Source organism: Vipera berus, assembly GCF_964194415.1.
Source record: "Vipera berus genome assembly, chromosome: 2".
NCBI classification, from domain to species: Eukaryota; Metazoa; Chordata; class Lepidosauria; order Squamata; family Viperidae; genus Vipera; species Vipera berus.
Window position 1 is genome coordinate 37,260,497 of NC_138203.1, and position 22,264 is coordinate 37,282,760.

The 22,264-nt window shown below is 36.9% G+C and overlaps 1 protein-coding gene across 1 annotated transcript in view; it reads left to right on the plus strand.

Annotated features, from left to right (window-relative positions):
• The window catches only part of VCAN (versican), a gene marked incomplete at its 5' end in the record, with an annotated part of 83,469 nt that overhangs the window by 55,302 nt on the left and 5,903 nt on the right, over positions 1-22,264 (plus strand). The window contains 2 exons of the mRNA XM_081321118.1: positions 5,871-6,029; positions 7,616-7,698. Of these exons, the coding sequence (XP_081177244.1) occupies positions 5,871-6,029; positions 7,616-7,698 (242 nt within the window). The remainder of the gene's footprint in view (positions 1-5,870; positions 6,030-7,615; positions 7,699-22,264) is intronic.

A 22,264-nucleotide genomic window follows, 5' to 3' on the forward strand; every position in this document is an offset into this window, starting at 1 on the left:
TCCCATCAAATGCAGCAAGTAATATTGGATATTAAGTATGAATAGCACTGGATTCTGTATATTCACACTTGGCCAGTTAGGCCTCCAGATTCTATTGCTGTGCCTTCAAATTTAACATTTTTCTATAATTTTGAAATGAAAAAAAAACACTAAACAGTATAATCTTGAAAATAGGCTTAAGACTAGTTTTATACATTCCAGAAAACTCTTGCACCTACTACTTAAGCAAAATTAAAATCCCAGTCCTGTCTATATCTTCTGGATCATGACCCTAACACATTGTCCTTTCAGTCCATACAGCAAAGTGGGTAGTTAACTGCAAAGAAAGATAGAATTCTGTATTTAGCCCTTATCACTTAGAACAGTGTTTCTCAAACTTGGTACCTTTAAGATATGTGGACATCATCTGACTGGGGAATGCTGGGAATTGAATTCCACATGTTGTTAGATTTGAAAAACATGCAGAGTATCAAATTTTATAAATGCTAACATGAATAGAAGCTGACCAAATCCATAGTTATTAATCAAGTTGGTAGAAAGAATTATGATTGTATTATTAGAGTAGATCTGTGACAGTAAACTTCATGATTAGTGGTTGGTCGTGCCTAAACCTGTTTGTGTTCCAATTTGCAATACTATCTGGCAATTTTTGCTGTTTGTCCAATTCTATCCCAATTCATCTTTTAAGTCCTTAGTTACTCCTCAGTGTCAGTAGCTATGAAATAGATACCTTTTAAGATATTTGCTGATGCTAAAGGGTTATATTAGTTTTACCCAATGTGCCTTTTTAATGTGGATTGTGTCACATTTTCCATTATCTCTAGTCAGTATAAGACATTAGCATTAAATGCTTTCAATGGTGCCACATGGCAGAATGTGAATAGTTCCCTTGTGTCAGAATGACATTTGTAGCTGATGCTATTAACACATGTTAAATCACCTCACTGAAATAACAGCTGTCTTTCATTTAAAAACAGTATTATTCAATCAGATCAGAGGCCTGGCCAGAGTTGCTGCCCACACTTGTGATTCCGCAGTGATCAGCCTGTGGACCATAGAAACTCTCTGGCAGCTAGTTCTAAAAATGACATTGCCCCAATGCTGGCAGTACGGTTATTATAGCTATTGGGAGTGATATCTATAATAGCTTTGCCTAATTCCCTTTAAAAGCATTAGAATGGCTATGGCTCCATAGAGAAAGATGGCTGCAATGCATTGTGGGATCTCCAGTTTTTTAGTAGGCAAAGAGTTCTGTATTAAGGAGAGTTATTGGAGCACCAGATAGCAGTTTTAATATTTATTTATTTATTCTTATTTGTGTTAGGAAAATTTTAAGAGGGTTCTGTCAAGGGATTGAACTTCTGTTAGAAATTTGCCCTTCCCTAATATATTCTTCAAAGGCATAGAAAGAGAAAGATATTACCAGTAAATGCATAGTAGACATTTTGATAAGCGTGTTTATTCTGCATGTGCTTCCATTGCGTGTAATTGTTGGAACATGTGCAAACTATCAGGGCAAGAATGACAATGTCACTAAGATTCCCAATAGTAGAAGAAATGAAGGAACATATAATCTGGCTTACAACTATTATTTCTTTACTGCTTAAATGTATGGGCTTGACTTTAGATAATAGTTTTTGGAAAAAGTAACTTCATGCTCTGAAGAAAAGCAGTATGCCCTGTATAAATTATTCAAGGATTTTTAACCAGAACAGAAAATATAGTTTAATTTTGAATCTCTCTTGTCTTTTTTTCTCATTTCATTTTTTTCACTTTGCTTCTGTAGTTTGATTTTGTCTGTATGTGTAAGTTTTTCTTAATTTGATTTACTGTAGTTTGTAGTATTTATTGAATGCAGATATGGAGTTGAAGCTGCTAGGTTCAACTACACAGGTGTAATTGCAAGAAGACAAATCTTCAAGTATATCTAAAGATAACCAGTGTCATTTCATTTTTTGTGTTCTGTTCTTCATTTAAAGAGCAATACTTTTTATTTAAGGAGCTACTTTTTGAAATATTTGCAAGTACTGTCTTTGCCTGTAGGCTTAATTTTGAAAGTTGGGAGATAGCCATGCTGATTTTTAAAGGTGCGACAAGATTTTGCCGCATAAGATATTTTATCTCAGAGTCATCAGCTTGGAAAATTGAGATTACTCTTGTTCTTAAAAACTCATGTATAAACTCTGATATTGACAGTTATTGAAATAAACTTTGCTATGGTATTTGGCTGCTGGTAAAGTTTTGTAAAGAAATGCTGCAATGTTTCCAGCTGCTTCATTTCTCTAATAGCTCTGTTAGAACACTTCTGTCTGCCATTCAGCTGCAGTCCGGTTCTCAAAGCCATTTAATCATGCTGTAGGTATAAAATTTGCTGTCTTTGTAAAGATGTTTGTATACTGTACTCAACTTCCATAGATAAGAATGATTCTCTGCATTGGAATAACTTCTAGGTTTAGTGAAACATTCTAAATGACTGAAGCCACAAAGTCAAGCTCAACTCCCAGTGACTTCTTGGAGAGATTCATGTTTGTTTGCCTGCCTATGTCAAAGAGAGAGGGAGGATCAGAAGAACTTTTACCAGTGTTTTTCCCTGAGATGATTTTCAACTTTCAACTTTTCCTGGTAGCCTCCTATCCAAATACTAACCAGATCCAACACTTAACTGTTCATGATCAACTAAGTACTCCTATCTGAAATATCTATACACTAGTGAGTGTAGTAATTTTTAAAGTTCCAGAATACATACCAGTGAAAGCAAACTAGGCTGACACTTCTTTAGTACTTAAAACAAATGAACAATTTTTAAAGCCAGCGTGGTATAGGTAGTCATCCATTTATGACCATTATTGGGCCCAAAATCTCAGTTGTTGAGATAAGTGGTCATTAAGTAACGTGACTTCTTTGCAAAATGATTACAATCCTGGCTCTCCCAGTTGCAGTCATAAAGTGACCACATGGGTCATTATAATCTTGAGAACAATGGTGTTCGCTAGCATTTTACCAGATTTGAGATCCATAGCTCCAGTGTACAGTGTACAACCTCAAATCCAACTTCCCCTCTGCTAGCAACCTTCCCTGTTGGCCTCCCCATTGACTTTCTGAGGAGCCAGCAGAGAAGATTTCAAATGGCAATCAAATGATTCCATGTAAAATGTAAATGTAAACAGGTTGCCAAGCACTCAATATATGCAGTCCTGTGACGGGGCTGGTATGACATTTTATGAGGGCTGTAAAGCATCTGTTATGAGGACATCATGACTGTGAATAATTGTTAAATGTCCAGTTGTAAGATAAGGAATTCCTATATAATGGTTAAAGTATTAGACCAGTGGTTTTCAATCTGTAGTCTACAGACCTCTGGGGGGTTGCAATGTCATCACAGGAGATTTGCAAAGGCTTGAAAAAAATTTGTTATTTAAATCTTGAGTTAAGTTTTGGGGGTACATGGCCATGGGCCATGGTGAATAAAAGTTTGAGAACCACTGTATTAGACTACTGAATGTGATGACACAAGTTACAGTTCCCCCATAGCTACAAAAGCTTTAGACTAGTCATTGTTTCTCAGTTCAACTTACCTCATAATCTTGGTTTTGTGAGGACAGGCTGCCCCCTCCTCTGGCTGGAAACTTCCTGCATTTAATGCAACATTTTTTTTATTATGTACCAGTGACTTGCTTTTGAAATGTTCTGTGACTTTAGCATTTGCAGGACCGTCTGCTGCCAGGAACATTTTCCCATTGCCCTGTGCACTCACACAGAGAGGGCCTCCTCAGGGTGCCGTCGGCCAGACAATGTCGGCTGGCGACCCCCAGGGGGAGGGCCTTCTCTGTTGGGGCACCTTCTTGGTGGAATTGACTCCCCCGGGAGCTCCGGATGGTCCCAGACCTTCGGTCCTTTCGCCGTGACCTTAAGACATATCTTTTCCAACAGGCCGACCTGGACTGATGATAACGGGGTTTTTAATTATGATCTTAAATGTTTTTATTGGTTTTAGTGGGACTTTGACACAATTTAATTCTTTTTTAATATTTGTATTTATTCGTATTTTATTGTTGTTAGCCGCCCTGAGTCCTTCAGGAGATAGGGCGGCATACAAGTCTCATTATAAATAAATAAATAAATGTCTACAGGAGAGGTAAACATCCTCTTCTTTTTTTCAATAAATATTCAAAACTCACCAGACTTTGTACTATACAGTATCTTTCTATAAGTATTTGTATATATTAAAATGTCTTATGAATGAAGGCAAATATACATGTCCCAAGATAAGGTTGCAGGAACCAATTTGTGTTGTACACCGGGACCAGAGGTTTAGTCTTCTGAGCTTTCAGACTTATGCTGGAGCCCACCCTCAGGGAACTTCTCTCACCAGAATGTGTACTTTGGACTGCTCTGTGCATATTCTCTATGTATATATAACACATAGAGCATCCCAAAGAACCCGTGCCTTTAGAAGTTCCCTGAGGATGGACTCCAGCACAAGTCCAAAAGCTTGGAATATTGAACCTCTGGTCCTGGTGTCCAACCCAGATTGGATCCTGTAACATAAAGCTGCACCACATACAGTATTTTGCTTACGGTCACTTCTTTTTCTCTTTCAGTCACACTGTTTTGGTCATGCTTAGCAACTATTTCCATTGTTTAGAGTTATTCTTGTTACTTTCGATTTTTTTTAGGGCAGCAGAATAGTAGTCTTCCAATTGTCATGTAAGGATGCAGTCATCAACGTTCATTAAACAAACCACACATAAAAAAGCCACACCTATATTTTAACATTTTTCCATCTGTATGACTGTTGCTTTGGCAGGGTTTTTTTTTATGTTCTCACAAAATCTGTTTTTCTATGGTCATTACTGGTATTAATTTGGAAGTATGATAGATGTCTTAATGCTAGATTTGATTTAGAGAGTTTAATTCCATCCTATGTGCTTAAGACAGAATAATTTATGATGCTTACTGTAAAAAATACTGCTTAATTGGAATTAAAGTAGCACTTTTCAATTTAAGTGTGGAAAATTTTCAGGCTTGCAGTTTTATTTCCGTTCCTGCCCACCAATGAAAATTTAAATCACTGTATGATCATATTCTTAAATTTTGCTCAGTTAGATTATGTACCCCTCCACTCTACCCAACAATAATGCACAAAATCAAATGGCATCTGTGTAAAAATTTATACTACAGGAGATTGAGGGAGACACACTTGGAAGATATAAAGGGAAAAAGCTATACATGAATTCTGCTTTCTGTACAGATTTCACTGCAATAGCAGCCTCTGTTAAAAAGGCAATCCATTTCCTGTTCCATCTGGAAAACATTCTGCTTCTAAAATAGAGCTTAAAGTTTTGGCTCCAGAAATAGCAATACTTGTCTAAAAACGTCTTGTTCTCCACATGCTTTTGTATATATCAGTTGAAGTTTCTAGGCCAGTTTTCCTCAACCTGGTAAACTGCAGATATACTGAATTTCAATTGCCATTGTTCCAATACATCTGGAGGGCATCAGGTTGAAGAAGGCTGTTCTAGATGGTGGGATGATTTGCCAGACCACAATGGTCTCCTACAAAGTACCTTTTAATTTCCAGGCCAGAACTGAAGTTTCTTTTCAAGAATGCTCTTATTTTCCATCATACTACAGTATGTCTTGCTGAAAGCCAGGCATCAAATAATACATGTTGATGTTAAATAAAACACATAAATGACACACATGCCTTACAAAATTAGTATATGCTACTATTTGTTTTCATATTTCTTTAGATGTAACTTGTCATCGGATATTTCTGTTTGATTTATTTCAATTTTACACGGTTAGTGGGCAATCCTGGTCATTGACTATGCAAGCTCACTGTACAATTTTATGTTCATTTGTTGCAGACACTGAGACCTGTGATTATGGATGGCATAAGTTTCAAGGGCAGTGCTACAAATACTTTGCCCATCGCAGGACGTGGGATGCAGCGGAGAGAGAGTGCCGCCTGCAGGGTGCCCATCTAACCAGCATCTTGTCTCACGAAGAACAGCTGTTTGTAAACCGTAGGTGCTTTCTGTTGGAGTACAGTGGGAGTAAATTACTGTAAAATAAATAATTCATAGGACACTAAACATTTTCATTATCATTTTCATTCCTGAGACATTTTATTCTTGATTGCTGTTCTGTTCTTCTCATTTCCAGCTCTGTAATAGCTGAGGTTGCAATATTTGCTGGTGTTGAAAAGAATATTCTTTACTCTGAATAATACTCTGAATCCTGAATAATTTAGTTCATGAAGGAAAAAAATAGTGTAAAACTAGAGTGAGACAAATCATTATGGAATGTTTATTTTGATCTTGCCACTTACACTGTTTCATCCTCAGGCACTTTTAAAATACTGACCCTTGGGGGCCAAATAGCCTCTTACAAATAGCTAGCATTTATGACTGTTACAATCCTGCCTGAAGACCTAATGCACATAAGCTTTGTTTGCAAATAGTATTCATTAGCTGGGTTAGTGTCTGGTGATGATATTCAATCTAAGTATTTTCTCAAAAGAAAACAAGTATTTATTCTCAGTATCAAGTGTGACTTCTCTTTTGAGAAGCTATGAATTGCTGATTTTCTGCCAAGCTGTTTGCCGTATCCATACCCCTGGAAACTGATTGATATTAGCAAGAAAAATACATGCTTGAAAAGAACAGTGTACATGCCATAGCAGAGCAGCAAATTAATTAGGAAATACAAGTAGTCCTTGTCTTACGACCATATGGTACAAGAATTTCTACTGCTAAGCAAGGTGGTCATTAAGTGAGTATGCCCAATTTTATGAGCTTTTTGTTAAGTGAATCACTGCAGTTGTTAAATGAATCCTATGGTTGTTAAGCAAATCATGCAGCTGTTAAGTTCCCCCCAGTGACTTTGCTTCTCAGAAGCCAGGTGGAAAGATCACAAATGGCAATCACATGACCTTAGAATTCTACACCCATCATAAATACATGCAGGTTACGAATTTTGATCATCTGACCATGGAGTAGCTACATTGGTCATAAATGTGAGGACCAATCATAAGTCACTTTTTGTCAGAGCCATTGTAATTTCAAATGGTTACTAAATTAATTTTTATAAGTCAAGGACTACCTGTAAAACTAGGAGCGTTGTGAAGGCTGCTTTTTTTTACTGAGCACTGAACATGAAAATCAACCTAGATATCCATGTGTTTTTATTTGTGCTAGTGGATGCTTTATTGATAGAAGGAATTTCTGTCATACATATATGCAAAGAGATAAATCAAAGCTGCAAATATTAACGCATCTGTATATCTGCTGAAGATGTAGATTTAAATATAACAAATTTCCAAAGCAAGCTTTTTCATGTAATTGCTACCACGTTCTATTTAACGGTGGTGTATTGCTTTTTGAAACAATCTTGCCATTTAGAGAAGAAAAAACAGAAGATCAGCTAAAATATTGTTAGTAAGAATATCTTTTATAAATATTCACAGCTTTTAGAAGAAAGAATAAACTCTTCTACAAGAAACAATAGAAATAGGTTTTAGAGAAATCATGAGGCCGATTTCATTTCAGTTTCATCTTCAGAAAATTCACTTTAATGGTAAAAAGTTACTAAAAATACATTTTTGCTGTAGGTATAGGACATGACTATCAATGGATTGGCCTAAATGATAAGATGTATGAGAATGACTTCCGCTGGACAGATGGCAGCGTGCTGGTAAGAGACCACTTCTGGCAAATATTGTAATGATTGTGATAGTGCTGGCTGTAATATATTACCCAAATCTGATATAACAGTATTGTTTCTTCTTACTATAATTGATGATGTCAAATAATTGTACATAGGTCATTTTGGGTTTGAGGGTGCGAAATCTTCCTCATTCCTGGTCCATTCTGTTATTTCAATTTTTTTCTTCTTTAATATCTAGCTGAATGTATTTCTCTTAAACTGTGCAAGTTCTGTTGATTTAAATGGAGTTCGCTCCCCCCCCCCTAAAAAAAGGAATATAATTCCTGTGGTAAATGAAAGGGCAAGAACGTGTAAGGCTGTCTGCTTAAGTCCATCTGTTTTTTGCATTCTTTTACCTTGCTAGTCTCTGTTGTCCTACCAATCAAAACTTGATGCTGTATGTAGCATCCTGGTGCAATTTTGACTATGATAATGTCAAATAAGAATAATAACAATAGCTCTTTCTCTGAACTCTTTTAAAATTTTTTAACATGTTTTCATTGATGTCTTAGACCATTCAGTCACTTACTTCAGTCTTCTGTAAATGAACTTAAGATATCACAATTCGTTCCAATTTCAGTAAAAAACTTTAATCCAACATTTTTCTATCACAAACTCTAGCATGAATGCGTTCTTTTGCAGTCTGATGAAATCAGGTTCTAGAGAGACACTATTTTGCAACGTTCTGGGCTTTTAATAAAGAGTTGTTTCCAGGGCAAGACTTTACTGATGAAGCAGTAGAGAGTCTTGAACAAATCCACCCATGGTGTTGTCTCCTGCTTAAACTGCATTGTTTAATAAAATTGTTGGCCTGTAGTTCTAGGGGCAGAGATTCATTGTGTAATCCTAGCACAGCTGTATTGCACAGATTCTGCTTTAGAAAATTCTAGTTCAGCTCAGGTGGTATATGGCATACCTCAGGGGTCCCCAATCTATGGGCCGCATGGCCGCTTGGCCACCGGGCCACGGGAAGAGCTGGCCAATGCACACACACATGCGCGTGCACTCACCCCCACACTCATGCTGCATCCCGCTGGCGCTAGCACCGCCCCTTCCCTGAGCGCCCCACCAGCGCTACCGCCACCGTACCCACAAAGCGGGGTAGTACATGAAACCACGCCCTCTCCGGTCCTCAGAAAAAACACACTCCCCAGAACCAGTCCCTGGTGCTCAAAAGGTTGGGGACCTCTGGCATACATAGTTTGAACTGCATAAATGAAGCTGCACCACTACCTTAAATGCAGAGACTTTAAAATAAAACATCACTTTGCTTTACAGAACATAAAACAAAATGTAAAAATGAAGAAAACAAGACTTCAATGCATTCAGCAGTCTTTTTCATTTTAATATATAGGCTCATTTTTATCCCATTTAGGATACGCCCTTCCATACATAAAACAGATGTTTTATAGGAGCTGAATGTGTATTGTTGCAAGACTGTGCTTGATATTTGCCCTTCTCTCATTAAGAATTGAAGGAAACATCTGGTTCTTGTGTTTCAGGCTTATAAGAATGGTTCACTTCTACATATCACATATGGCAGCCTTAAAAAGAAGTTACTTTAAAAAAAACTGTTTTGATTGATTTCCACAGGGTTAAGATGTATAGATTTCAGCTCCCAGAATTCCCCAGCCAGTTGAAGTTCACACATCTTAAAGTTGCCAAGTTTGAGAAACATTGGATTAATCTAAGAGTAATGTATTTTAATTTGGGCTGAGTTGTGTTGGCTTTTTTCATGGGAGCAAGTTCTTTTATTCATGTTTTTTGAAGAGCTGCTACTTGTTGAAGATGACTGTGGAAAATGAAAAAGGCAAGCATGGCTTATTCTCTCATATGCTGGGATATTTTATGACTGGAACTAATATGCTTTGTTATGTCTCAGACACAGTTTGTTTTGGATTGTGGTAGAAAGGAGTTTGTTACTAACCGGTATATCATCATTCTGTGGACTCAATTAACCTTGTTTTCCATCCATGCTGTTCCTCAACCCTTCAAATATACTGTATGTTGCCACTCTTTAGTAATTTATTCAGAAGATCACTTAGTATTTACTCGGTGTTAAACATGTGATAAATCCTGTGTTAGGGAGCCAAGAGCCACATGACAATAACTTCCAGACTCCTGGAAATGAAATGTTAGTTCAAGCTTGTACCAAACCTCGGGTGTTAAATTTTAGTTTAAGCTTGAGCTGAAGAAGAAAAAAAAAACATTTTGTCAAAAGGATATGGCTATCTGCCAACTAACATTTTTCTGATTGATCCCACTTTTTCATGCTTTTTAAATAATTTCTCTCCATTGTCATTTGTAGTGATTTGTCAGTAGTTTTATATGGTAAATAGTTCTTTCCAGTCTTTTGACAACTCTTTGTATGAGTCAAAATGAACTAGTACTACTATTATTAGATCTTAATTAATCTTCACAACACATTGATGTATTAGGTTTACACCTGGAATCATCTTTTTTTTTCAATTTTACAGTGTAAAAGTGGCTGAACTCAATGACCTTTTATGGACCTTGTTCTATTGCTTCTGTTTTTCAGACAGGCAGAAAAACTTCATTTGATCTTAGAAAATTACAATAGCAAGTTAAAAAATAAGCACTGAGGGCTTGATGCATTGCTTTTCCCAATGCAGTTAGAAGCCATTTTCATTTTTGTCTATATAGTGCTCTTTTTTAAATGAAAATGAACTACAGTAGTAGTAAGGGTTCTGAATGTCACTACGTGTATTCCAATTCTTTAATACCTTGAGAAGTCATGAATTGTGAACCTGGGCTAAAGCTTTTATTCCCAAGAATATTTCCATTAGAAATTCTAACCCTAACAGTAAGCCTGATTGGAAGACCCCCCTCATCTTACAATTTGTTCCTGGAAATAATACCTAGTGTCATTAAATTTTAATTAAATAAAATGTAAGCTATAGTTCAACAACGGGTTTTTGTACAAAAAAAATCATTACAATTCTTTTACTTACATAAACTGCCGATAATTGCTGGTGACTCAATAAAGTGCTCTTCAAATTGCAGAGAATTCTAGAAGTTACAGCTCTGACTCATTTGGAATGCTCCAAAATAGGGATGGCTAACACAGCATGCCTTTTCCTCACAATTAAGTTTAATCTAAAATGGGACTAGAGTATGATCACAAAACAATGAATTAGATAACTTTTAAGAATCTATTTCTTCCTTTTTAGAATTTACAGGTTACATTTTCTCAGAATAAGTAATCAGTTGTTGTAAAGGTATTAGAATTAAAATAAAAATAGCAGTTTGCAATGCATTTTTAATATGCCGCACCATACTAAAAATAGTCCCAGCAAGTGCAATAGGAATCATTTGCTAGCAAAGCTTTGGAGATAAAAAATGTTAGGTTATTCAGAGGTAACCACAAGCCATAACTCTGATTTTTTGTGAGTGAAACAAGATTATTTATATCTATTTGCACAATAATGTCTCAATATTTTTAGATTAAGTAAGCCACCCAAAGAGCAGGTAAATATTTAAATTTATCTAGACAAGACAAGTATGAACCCACTTGGCTGTTTCTCTGGAGTTCTGTAATGTTGTGAAGGGCAGCCTCTAATATTCAGAAGAAACATTTTTGAAATAAAATCAAGTCTTGCTTCTTAATAAAAGAAACATCCAAGCTGATTCTGATTTTAATCCAAGCCAGCTAGTTATATTTAAAGTCTCAGATTGGGAAGCTACCTTAGTAAACCATTTGTTTACTGTTTAATTTAAATGGCTATATTTGGTTTTAAGACAACATCAGAAACTTTCCTGAAAACTGTAACTACGTTTCATAGAAATCTTAGTATTGCAGACAATGAGAAAAAAACATTGATGTTTCAGCTGATTCATTTGAGGCTATGGATATAGCCTAAATTCTAATTTAAAAACAGGCCATTAAAAGTGCTGTTAAAATTATGAGTTTCTATTACATCTAAATACATAGGGTCTTCAGATTTACAAGCAACCTAATGAGTTGCTACCTTTTTCTTGCTGAATTTCTTATTGCTTCATTAGAAGGGTAGGGGGAAAAAACATGCTTCAAAGCTTGAGAAACTTGGATTTATGCCAAAATCAGGAGAAATCCACCTATACATGAGCATACAAGGATAAGGGTGGGGGTACATAAGTGATGATTAAACACAGCCTAAAGTATGTTTTTTTTTAACCAAGGTTTTACTGAAGTTGGTTTCCAGTGGCTCAGGCCTCATAAAAAGCAGAATGATATATGTGTGTCATGAATCAGTGCAGCTCTTCAGACATCATTAGAATGCATTCAAAAACTTTGTTGGGAAACTGAATCTCAAATAATGCAGTAGGATTCCTGATTACCAACTTTGATACCATCAAAGCCTAACTATGTAAAGAGGGGACCCCCACCCACAACAACAGATACTGTTTTTTAATCTTTTCCTACTGAACTTGTTTCACTATTCAGGACCTTTGCAAACAAGCATGGCAGTCTTAAGGACCCATTCGTATTTCACATTAAGCAGAGTGACCCAGAGTGGTGCCTTGGGCCTTTTTCTCACAAGGGGGAGTTATTCACATCCTCTGGAAAATACTGCTGATAATTAGTACTTTGTATGGTGGTGAACTCATTCTTATTATACAGGGCTTTATTAAATGCACTGGGCGGCTTCTGCAGCCAGATTGTGTCTTGCTTCTGGCTTGCTGGCAGCGACTAAACAGGCAAGTTCCACCTTAAAGCTGTCATGGGTCTTCCTTTTCAATGTAGACCCATTTCACATGTTTGTAACATGGGACTCCAGCACACCAATGTGAAGCCAAAATTACTCACTCTCTCTCTCTCTCTCTCTCTCTCTCTCTCTCTCTCTCTCTCTCTCTCTCTCTCTCTCTCTCTCTCTCTCTCTCTCTCTTTCTTTCTTTCTTGGCAAAGAGAAAGCATAAGCTTGCTGTAGAGGAAAGTTGCTCTACATAAAACAAATAAACAAGCTTGAGAGTACTGTGGACAGATTGCACATAAAAGGACTGTTGTGTCAGACATCCTTGGAATCCTGCAATAAAGGGATTTTGAAAACTAAACAGAAATTTTGGTCTTCAAAATAGAGGGGTATATAAAATAAGACATTTGCTTTTGCTTTCCTCTAAAGAGGGGAAAGCCTATTGCTCTAATTACTTAAAATATATTGCTTAATATAAAAAAATCGCATCCCGGCTCAGAGTAGTACAGAGGCCTACCAAATAGGCTTTAGTCTATATTTTTGCTTAGCAAAACAAGGTAGGTGTCATGGTTCCGACAGACAAAAACAAATAAAACAGAACTTCAAGGCTTGGAAATTCCTCAAAGAACATGTTTATTAGTTACAAAGGATTGGCATGTCAAAAGTGAAACCAAGTCTGAAGACACATGTAACAATTCCTCAATACAAAGTTAAGAAATCCCACCCCTAAGGCTATGCAAGCAACTACGTTTCCCAATACATTTTCTTGGCGGGCTTCTCACGAAACATCCAGCCTGCAGTCTTGGGAGCAGCCGATGACCTTGGTTCCCAGGGACAAAGGTTTATTTAGACTAGCAATGCACCTGGCAATTTCCCCCTCCCCACTTTCAATGTGTCAACCAAAAATGAATAAGGAAGATGGCCGCAGCCATGCTCATTTTTTAAAGTTGACAGTAGGCTCTTATCTTCAAGAGACATTAAACATAGATTTGTCCTGGAGCTCATTATTTTTTTTAAAAAACTGAAATAGCTGTGAAAAGAAATTTAAAAGATTAGCAATTTTGAGGGTAGGAATTTTTTTAATATACGTATTTATGTGGGTACAAGTAGTCCTCAGCTAACAATAGTAGTTGATGCTGGAATTTCCATTGCTAAGCAATGCAGTCTTAAAGTGTGAAGTCATGTGACTTGTTATTTAGCAATAGCAGTTCTAGCACTTCCTATTGTCATTGTTAAAGAAATCCTATGCTATCATTAAGCAGGATGTCACATGGTTGCCATTTGCCACCTCCTGCTGTCTTCTGCATTGATTTTGCTTTTGGATGCTGGCAGTGAAGGTCACAAATGCAGGTCACTATAGGATGCTGCAATATTGTGATTGTGAGCTAGTTGCTAAGCACCTCAGTTGTGATCATGTGGCTGCAGGGACTCTGTGGTGGCTACAATTACAAGGAACCATAATTTGGACTCCTCATTCAACACCACCTGATCTTTCAAGAGTTTCTGAATGTATAACTATTAAGCAAGGACCACCTGTATCAGGAATCTTTCACTTTTATTATTTTTAAACAGCAGGCTTTTTTTAGCAACTTTTAAATGAAATTCTTATCTTACATCTGTTGTTTTGGCAACCATCTCAATATTATCCTCCACAGAAAACATTCATCTGAGTTTTATTATCTATGACCAATACTTTTCAAACATGCAACTCATCAAATTGTAATGTAATACCTTAACAATTTGAAATGATGTAATGTTGATATTTATTTACTCTTTAGAAAAGGGGTGTCAAATTGCTAGCCCGTGGGCCAGTTGCATCACATGGAGGCCGTGCCCACCCCAGCTCCAGCAATGTGAAAAAAGTCATGATACATTGTGACACGTCACGTGACGCGGCGAGTTTGACACCTGTGCTTTAGATGATTTTGTAAGAGAGACCAGGATTTCTGTCTTTTAGATAATCCAATGTTTTCACAGGCTCCCATCTTAATCTCAAGGGAATCTCAAAGCAAGACAGCAAAAATAAAAATAATTCCAACAGTGCCAAATCTTCATCGTGCACTCATGAGAAATAATAGAGTGGGATAGAACAATGAGAATTAGGAATGAGACTCAAGAAAGGTGCATTTTATGCTAAAAATGAGGAAGATGCAAGGACAAAGCAATGTGTGGGGTCCAATGATTTGCATAAAACAATATTTCCCAACCTGTACAATTTACAGATGTGCGGTCTTGCAGTAACTTCCAGAATTCTTCACAATTGCTATGCTGGTTGCCGACTTTTGGAAGGTGGCACCTGCATAGCTAGATATTGACTACTGTTGATTTTAAAATTACAGTGTAGTTTTATAGTGAAGGCTGGAATGCATGTTAATACAAAGGGTTAAACTTGGAGGTTTTAGCATTATGCAGTTGTAATCCCCACATAATACTATAAAGAAAATCAGTATTTTTTCCCCTGTGCAGTATGGAACATGGCGTGGGCTTATTTTTGGAAAACAAAATCTATAATCCTATAGCCATAGTTCCATATTTTGTTGCCTAACAGTGATCTAAAATATACATTAACTGTGTATTTAAGCTGTTTGCATGGAGAACAAAGAATAGATTAATAAATTAATACTCCAAAATCATCAAGATTCTGAGCTTGCTATTTTGACCCATGTTTTTATACATTTTGATTTTCATACTGTATTCCATGTAATAGTGGATTGAACTTAATTCAGAGGTCATAGAAAGTGGTACTGCACGCCTCTTAATTAGGAATGGTAGCATAGACACATTTTGCATAAAATATACCTTTTACATTTTTTCATTATTTCTGAGACAATCCAAGTTCCTATTTTAAATTGTCTATTAAAACAAGCTGTGCTATGCAAAATTGTCTGATATGAAAATAAGGTTTTAACAATGAGCTTATGGAACTGATTGCTCTGCCCTTCCTGTCTTACTTTTAAGAAATATTGTAAGATTTCATTTTAATATTTCCATTTGATATGCTAAAATTAAGTAGGGAATCATAAAGGAAATGGCTGTCTGGCTATTGATGCCATTCTGATGGAGGTTCATCTGGCATTATACATTATTATTATTATTATTATTATTATTAATAATAATAATAATAATAATAATAATAATAATAATAATAATAATAATAATAATAATAATTTGGAAGGGACCTTGGAGGTCATCTAGTCCAACCCCCTGCTAAGGCAGGAAACCCTATACCATTTCAGACAAATGGCTGTCCAGTCTCTTCTTAAAAACTTCCAGTGTTGGAGCATTCACCACTTCTGGAGGCAGGTTGTTCCACTGATTAATTGTTCTAACTGTCAGGAAATTTCTCCTTAGTTCTAGGTTGCTTCTCTCCTTGACTAGTTTCCATCCATTGCTTCTTGTCCTGCTCTCAGGTGCTCTGGAGAATAGCCTGTCTCCCTCTTCTTTGTGGCAGCCCCTGAGATATTGGAACACTGCTATCATGTCACCCCTCACCCTTCTCTTCATTAAACTACACATACCCAATTCCAGCAACCGTTCCCTATATGTTTTAGCCTCCAATCCCCCAATCATCTTTGTTGCTCTTCTCTGTACTCTTTCTAGAGTCTCGACATCTTTTTTACATCATGGTGACCAAAGCTGGATGCAGTATTCCAGTACATCTAATTTCTGTTTTCCTGTATATTTTATATTTCAATTGATTAGTTATGCTGGGACTAGCTTTTGTATTTGTTGTGTTTGTATTAATTAGCATTGCTTTTATTCATATTACTATTTATTTATTAATGCTATTTATTTATTTATTAATGCTATTTATTTATATTAATATTAATATTACAGATATATTATCCCACAAACAGAAGTTTAAAGATTGCATAGAGAAAAATATAATCTATAAGTATTTTAGTTTTTGCAGAATTGTTAATGATAATCTCAATGTAAGACAGGCAGACAGACATACAGATTTTTGCAGTAAAAATAACCTATGAAATTCCTGTTAGCTTAACACCACCTCGATTGCATTTTGACAGTGAAAATATTCCATTTATATGTTCTTCCTTTTTAAAAAAATATATCATGTAATGTTTTAATTGTGTTCCTTTTAATTTTATGGTCTTGGTTTTTCATGTTTCGAGTAATAATATACTTTGTTCTATTTTGCAAACTGCTTTTCGTAATCTTGTTAGGACTCTCAAATAGCATTAAATGCTTCTGTAACTTGCTGGCATCTGGATTTAGACAATAAATGGGGAAAAATACAGTAAGCACTGGCAACCATGTTTTGTATAGTTGTCAAGAAAGGGATATGGGTGTGCCCATGTAGTCTCCAGAATTTGACCTTGACATATGAGCATCTTTATTATTACGTTATACAGAAAAATGAAGTGTCCATTTGTTCTTCATACTTATAAGGTGGGAAATAATGGAAATGAGAATTCTAAGACTATGTGCTAAATATTTTGGTCAAACCATTAGTCCAACAACGAAAAATTGTTAAAACTTGTACAACTTGTCCTTCAAATCTTTCTCAGTTTCTTATTGACTATTAGCACATTTAGCAAAAGATACCATTAAGATGAAAATATTCACCTAACGCACAAGGTAACATACAGTTAATTTCTACGGACATTTTACTGAGCAGCAAAGGAATGGTATATTTCTAGTATAATTTAATCAAGGACATTGATTAGCCTACAACAGTAATGATTAGACAGCACCATCTACTGGCTAATTTTAAAATATTTATTGTATTGAAGGGGATTGTTTAGATTTCAAACTGATTTTCAGATGCACGATATACTAAGTCTACTTATTTTTTTTACATAACACCCCTTCTTGTTTCTATAGACAGCTGCTCTGAAAGGTTGAAGATGTATGCAATATGCAGTTACCTAAAAGCAATGGCTCTAGCTTCAGGAATGACAATTTTCCACTAGAGATTTAAGCCAGCTTAATATTTTTGGTGTAAACCTGGATTGGCTGCTATGCAGTGTGTAAGTGGCCCTTAAAATATATAGCATATATATTTAGAAGGATTGTAGGGGAAAAAGAATAAAATAGAATTGGGATAATGAGAGCCCTAATAGTGCAAAAGTATTTAAAGATAATAAAAGACATACTGATCCAAGAAAATAGAAGGCCAAGATATATGTTATACAAAGATACAGATGGAAAGGGTATTATAGGATGTTAGGTGTACAAGGGCATGCATAATACATACAGCTTCTGTTAAAGGTAAAGGTAAAGGTTCCCCCACACATGCGTGCTAGTTGTTTCCGACTCTAGGGGCCGGTGCTCATCTCCATTTCAAAGCCGAAGAGCCAGCGCTTGTCCGAGGATGTCTCCGTGGTCATGTGGCCGGCATGACTAGACGCCAAAGGCGCACGGAACGCTGTTACCTTCCCACCGTAGTGGTCCCTATTTTTCTACTTGCATTTTTATGTGCTTTCAAACTGCTAGGTTGGCAGAAGCTGGGACGAGTAACAGGCGCTCACTCTGCTACGCGGCATTCGGGATTTGACCCGCCAAACTGCCGACCTTCTGATCGACAAGCTCAGCGTCCTAACCCGCTGAGCCACCGCATCCCTTACAGCTTCTGTTAGGAATACTTAAATGGGTAGGACCTTGATATTTCCAAAATTGAATCTGTCCAGTGAAATATAGTAGGGAGAACTTGTTATTTTAGGGAATAGCACAAGGAGTACAAGACATTGTATTCAAGTCTTGTAAGTACTGATTCCCATATCTGGAATAACCTACATGTCCCCACTAACAAAGGTATCCAGACCACTTCCTGCTTATTATATTTTCAATAAAGCATAACAATTTTTTTTCAGAAAGATAGTGGAGGATGTTTAAAGATTCTGCTGTCCATTAGCAACTAATCAAGCAAAGCTGTTCCCCCCCCAGATTGTGCTTCAGCTGTTGACAGCAGCCACACAAGAGCTAGAAAAAGAAAGAGCTACTGCAGTTACCTTAGCAAGTGTTATGTGTTTACTCAGCATATGATCTGACTCACTTCTGGTTTTCAAATCTGTATCTCTGCACCAGCTTTTTTGTAAATGTCCAAATTCAGGTGGCTCTAGTGATCATCTTGACTATGGCAGGTATGTGAGGCTAAATCAAGGGCATTATGGGAAATTTAAAAATGGAGTAAAGTAAAGGTAAAAAACTAGATTTTAAAGGACATGCTTTTCTGTAGTGTTTGTATTACAAAATTCCTGACCTTGAAGAACTTTGAAAGTAATTACTTAAAAAAAAATCTTTTAATTTCAGGACTTCATGCATTATGCAGCAATACAGCAGGATGTATTGTAGTTTGCAGTTTTATTAGCAAATTCAGCTGCTCAAGTTTCAAGGATATTTGTAACCATGCGTTTGACATTGAAAAATCTATTTATTTTTAAAAGTGTGCATTGAAATGAATTCTTTCAACAAGAAAACAAATTTACGAAAGATCTTCGATTGATTTTGTCTGTGGTAATCTCAGCAGGTCACTTGTCTAATAGATGGAATTTGGTCATGGAAAGACATTGTTACTAAATTATAGAGCACATTGATCAATATAAGAAATACACTGTGTAGATAACCAGCTCCAGACAAGTTTCTGCTACAATGGAAGAGTGTTTTTCAGAATATAGAGAGGATTATGGAAAAGGAAATTCTAGTTAGTGGCACCATATAATTAAGATTTCTGGCCGTGTTTTAAACTTGTTGCAAATAAACTCTATTTAACAATTGCTTAGTTTTAATTTACACAGCAGATAATTGTTTAGATACCGGTTCTGACTTGGGCAATATTCAAAGATTGAAGAAGTATGAGGATTACTTATTAATTATCAAATCACTAAGCTGTTAAGAAGGCAGACTTACCTCTTTTGGCATGATATGGGTGTTAATGCAAATGGATAAAAATAGGAATGCAGTCATATAATTAACTCTACTAAAGTATATAATTTATTGAGTATCTTAACCTAGCCAGGGTTTCTCAGCAAAATTTATCATTTGGGATTGATAAAATGGGGGAAGAAACATGCACCCATTTAAAAAAGAGTAATCTGGGAAAATATAATTAATCCTAAACATGAAAAGGAAATTATTTACACGTCTTCTGAAAGAATGTCCATCTCTTCTCCAGCTCTAGTTTTCCCTGGCCTATATCTTTTGTCATTTAATTGGGGCTGTTACCATGCAGAAGAAAAGAAAAAGATCAGGGAACAGAAATTCCATTTATATCCCGCCCTTCTCCGAAGACTCAGGGCGGCTTACAAGCTTAGCAGTAGCCTTCATTCTATGTATATGCCTGCTTATTAGGGGTTTCACACACACCCCAAGCGGCATTATTACAAAGTCAGCTTAATTGCCCCCAACAATCTGGGTCCTCATTTTACCTACCTCGGAAGGATGGAAGGCTGAGTCAACCTTGAGCCTGGTGGGATGCGAACCTGCACTAATTGCAGGCAGCTGGTGTTACTTAAGGAGGCATTAGCCCACTGCTCCACTAAGGCTCCTTAGTATGTCAGTATTGTATCAGTATGTCAGTGTTGAGAAGCTCTGGATCCAATTGTAATGAATGTGGAATAGCTGATTTGAGCTTCCACATATCTATAGATATTCTGATTATTTGAATGAAGTAATTACTTAACAGATTGTGGGGCCATTCGTTGTTACTTTGTTTTTGGACAATTCAGGGAAACAGTTTGTACTTTGCCAACTCTTGTCATCAATATCTATGACTTAAGAAAGACTTAAGAACAGAAAGAACAGAGATATGAATATAGGATCTCTTGCTTTTTACATTGCTTGAAACAGCCCTAATTAAAGGCAAGCTGTCTTTAACACTGAGGACTAACCCATAAGCTTTATATTGCACTGGTAATTTTTTTTTCTTTAATCAAATCCAGACTTATCTTGGGGCAAGATTACAGATCTGGAGTTTAAGAGGTGATATCTTGTCATGAAAGAGGGCCATTCACTTTTCTTCATTTTCTTCACATTAATTTGTGTACCGTATTTTCCGGCGTATAAGACGACCCCCGACTTTTAAGAAGATTTTCAAGGTTTTTCATCTTATACGCCGGAAAATACTTACATGCCCTGCCCTCCCTGTCCGTCGCAGAGGAGGCGAAGGCCCGACTGGCCCTGCCGGCCCTCCCGCTGCTCCCGCGCTTCTGCCAGCCCCCGAGGCGCAGCGTTTCCCTCCTGCTTCCCCCCCAGGCCTTGAACCTCTCCCATTGGGCGCAGGGTGGGGCAGCTCCGCCCGCAGCCTCTTTTTTAGAACTGGTGACAGGTGAGTCCGGCGGGCGTGAGCCCCTCCCCTCGGGCCAAGAGCCAACGGGCAGCGCCGCCTTCGCGTGGGGAGAGCCGCCCGACGCTCCCGCCCAGCCGTGTCCTGGAGCCGCGCCGGAGATAGCTCGGTTGCGCGGGGCGGCCCGGCTTTGCAAGAACGGGGACGCTCGACTGATTTGTTTTTTTTTCGGCGTATAAGATGACCCGGCGTATAGACGACCCCCCAACTTTTGAGAAGATTTTCATGGGTTAAAAAGTCATCTTATACGCCGGAAAATACGGTAATCTATTTTCCAGTCAGTGGGAGAATTTAAGGGTTGGGTTGTCGCATGAGCTGTATGAGCCTTGGTGGAGCAGTGGGCTAATGCCTCCTTAAGTAACACCAGCTGCCTGCAATTAGTGCAGGTTCGCATCCCACCAGGCTCAAGGTTGACTCAGCCTTCCATCCTTCCGAGGTAGGTAGAATGAGGACCCAGATTGTTGGGGGCAATAAGCTGACTTTGTAATAATGCCGCTTGGGGAGGGGGGCGAAAGCCCTAATAAGCAGTCATATACATAGAATGAAGGCTATTGCTAAGCACACTGGTTTGTGCTTAAATTGTAAGCCGCCCTGAGTCTTTGGAGAAGGGCAGGATATAAATGGGATTAAAATAAAAATAAAAATAAAATAAATATGGATTGTTAGTATTGCTTACAATCTTTCCATCTCGTATGCTGAGATTCCTCAACAAATTAATATCTGCCAGCAAATTTGATTTTCGTTTTTACTTAGGAAAAAAAACAACAAGATCTAATTGTCTCACAAAGAGTTGGTTTATATTTTAAAATGTTGTTGTATGAATTTATGCCCAAATAAGGTAATAAAAAATTAGTTTCTATGAAGGATGAAGAATTAAGAAAGCAGTTAAAGGGCCTGTATTAAGTGGGTCTGGCATTGGTAAAAACAATGTGAGAATTACAATGCCAAAGCAAATGTGCATAGTGATGATATCCAATATGAAACATTTTTTTTTGTTTGCAAAAATTTGCTAGTTTTTATTATTCTTGTTGTTTTGTAGCAAGATCATAAGATTTCCAAGACTTACCTGGAACTTAAATGCTCTTAGTTACAAACTGAATGTACACTCAGAGCATTTGTACAAACCCCATTTCATAGAGTCAACACAGTTTCATAACGAAAGCAATTTGTGCAATTGGAAAGGTATAGTTGAAATAATATAAATTAGTATCTTATCATTTTTCAGCTGTTTCCTAAACTTTGAATATCATGGACTATACAGGTTGGATCAACAATATTCTAAAAATGAATTAAAGGAACTCTAGAAAATACTGCCTAAGAGCAGAATTGCAGGACTTAATGAAACCCACCAGAATTATTTAAAACTTTAGAAGACAATTAAATTAAAAATGCCACATAAGTATGTTTTTTATACTGGTATAGAAAACTCAGGGAAAGATCAATTTATATCTCGGTAGCAAAAAAAGAGTACATTAAATAATACTGGAATTACTAAACATTTGCACTAATATCTGGTGCTAGTCAGAAAATGTTCCTTATGTTTCCATCCAGACTTCAA